We start from the raw sequence: 2,425 nt of genomic DNA on the forward strand, positions 1-2,425 counted from the left end.
TAAAGATAGAATTGGAAGTAGCCTGCATCAGATCTGACCATGGGACAGAATTCGAGAATGCCAAATTTGATGAGTTTTGCAAGGAAAATAGGATTACTCACAACTTCTCAGCCCCAAGGACTCCACAACAAAATGATGTTGTTGAAATAAAGAACAGAACTCTGGAAGACATGGCACGGACAATGCTTATTGATAGTGGAATTGCCAAACATTTCTGGGTAGAGGCAATAAACACTGTGTGCTACTTGGTGAACATATGCATGATCAGGTCCCTCTTGAAAAAACACCTTATGAGCTACTTAATGGAAGAAAACCAAAGATAACTCATCTGATAACCTTTGGATGAAAATGTTATGTTCTCAACAACGGGAAGGACCAGCTTGGGAAGTTTGATGCAAAAAGTGATGAAGGAATCTTTATGGGATATTCCTCTCAAAGTAAAGCCTACAAAGTCTATAACAAAAGGACACAATGTGTAGAAGAAAGTGTTCATGTGTTGTTCAATGAGACACCCTCCTCTAACAAGGAAGGAAACAGTGATGATCAAGACAATGAACCACTTTTGGTTCCTGGGGAAATATCTGATGTTTCAAATGGAAAGGCTGATATGATGAGCCAGATGAATGAGGCAGGTGAAGAAAATGTAACATCCTCTTCCACTTCTCAAGAGGAACCTTGTACTCCAATTACTACCACTAAAGCTGAAGAAAGAGTTGGAGATGCAGTGCAAGGCACTCCACAGGTAGCAGAACGAGGAGTGCAGGGAAATCCATCTAATTTACCTAGTTCCTCCACCAATCAAATTTCAGTCCCAAATTGGAAACACAAAAGCTCTCATCCACTTGATAATATAATCACCCCCCTTGATTCTAGAGTTCAGACAAGATCAAAAACTAGAAATTCCCTAGTCTTCTCAGCATTTCTATCCCAAATAGAACCCAAAAATATCAAGGAAACCTTGAAGAATGTAGACTAGATTACGGCAATGCAATAGGAACTACATCAATTTGAAAGAAACAAGGTATGGCACCTGGTACCCGGGCCCTCAGATAGAACCATCATAGGCACTAGGTGGGTATTCAGGAATACGCTGAATGAACATGGAAATACTACAAGGAACAAAACAAGGCTTGTCATCCAAGGATATAATCAAGAGGAAGGGATTGATAATGATGATACTTTTGCACCCCAGTTGCTCGCATGGAAGCTATGAGGATCCTCATTGCCTTTGAATCACATATGGAATTCACCTTATTCCAAATGGATGTGAAGAGTGCCTTCCTGAATAGTTTTCTTAAAGAAGAAGACTATGTCAAGCAACCCCCTGGTTTTGAATGTCATGACATCTTGAACATGTATTCAAATTGGATAAGGCATGGTACGGATTGAAGCAGGCCCCTAGAGCCTGGTATGAGAGGCTATCCAAATTTCTCTTGGAAAATGGTTTCACAAAAGGAAAGATTGACAATACATTGTTCTTGAAGAAATGAGGAAGGAACCTGCTCATTGTTCAGGTTTATGTGGATGACATCATATTCGGGGATACATCAGACTCATTATGTGAAGAATTTGCTAAACTCATGGGAAGTGAGTTTGAGATGAGTATGGTGGGGGAACTGAACTTCTTCCTGGGTCTTCAAGTGAAGTAGTCCATAAAGGGAACGTGTATCAGTCAACAGAAATACATCAAAGAACTTCTGAAAAGGTTTGATATGGAAGCATCAAAGGTGATCGATACCCCTATTGCTACTGCTACTAAGCTAGACATGGATGATTCTGGATCACCTATAAATCAAACAATGTATAGGGGAATCATTGGATCTCTACTCTACATTACTGCCAGTAGGCCAAACATTGTATTTAGTGTGGGATTATGTTCAAGGTTCCGATCAAATCCTAAGGAATCTCATCTGAAGGCTGCTAAGAGAATTCTGAGATATCTTAAGGGCACACATGACCTGGTTCTGTACTATCCTTTACGTGACAATTTCAACCTTATTGGTTATGCTGATGCTGATTATGCAGGCTATTTGGTGGACAGGAAAAGCACATCTGGAATGGCTCATTTCCTTGGATAATGTCGAATCTCATGGGGTACAAGGAAAACTTAGTGGCTCTCTCAACAGCTGAAGGAGAATATGTTGCAGCTGCCTCGTGCTGTGCTCAATTACTGTGGATCAAGCAACAATTGGAAGATTTTGGCATATACATTGATTGTGTGCCGCTTCTATGTGACAACACCAGTGCTCTCAATATGGCAAAGAACCCGGTTCAACATAAGAGAACCAAGCACATTAATGTCAGACACCATTTTCTTAGAGACAATGTGGAAAAGGGACTTATTTGTATGAGACTTTGCTGCACGGAAGATCAAATTGCAGATATCTTCACCAAAGCTCTGAGCAGGGAACACTTTGAGAGAAAT

The 2,425-nt window shown here is 40.5% G+C and overlaps 1 protein-coding gene across 1 annotated transcript; it reads left to right on the plus strand.

Annotated features, from left to right (window-relative positions):
• The first annotated feature begins 1,712 nt into the window (after positions 1-1,712).
• On the plus strand, positions 1,713-2,078 carry LOC138875829 (secreted RxLR effector protein 161-like). Its single transcript, XM_070154702.1, has one exon. It carries the CDS (start codon positions 1,713-1,715, stop codon positions 2,076-2,078), a length of 366 nt encoding a protein of 121 aa, XP_070010803.1.
• The last annotated feature ends 347 nt before the right edge of the window (positions 2,079-2,425 follow it).

Source organism: Nicotiana sylvestris, chromosome 8 (genome assembly GCF_000393655.2).
Source record: "Nicotiana sylvestris chromosome 8, ASM39365v2, whole genome shotgun sequence".
Lineage (NCBI taxonomy): Eukaryota > Viridiplantae > Streptophyta > Magnoliopsida > Solanales > Solanaceae > Nicotiana > Nicotiana sylvestris.

What these genes read in the sequence shown, in the direction of transcription:
- LOC138875829 (XM_070154702.1), top strand. Translation starts at nt 1,713, where the DNA reads ATGGAAGCATCAAAGGTGATCGATACCCCTATTGCTACTGCTACTAAG.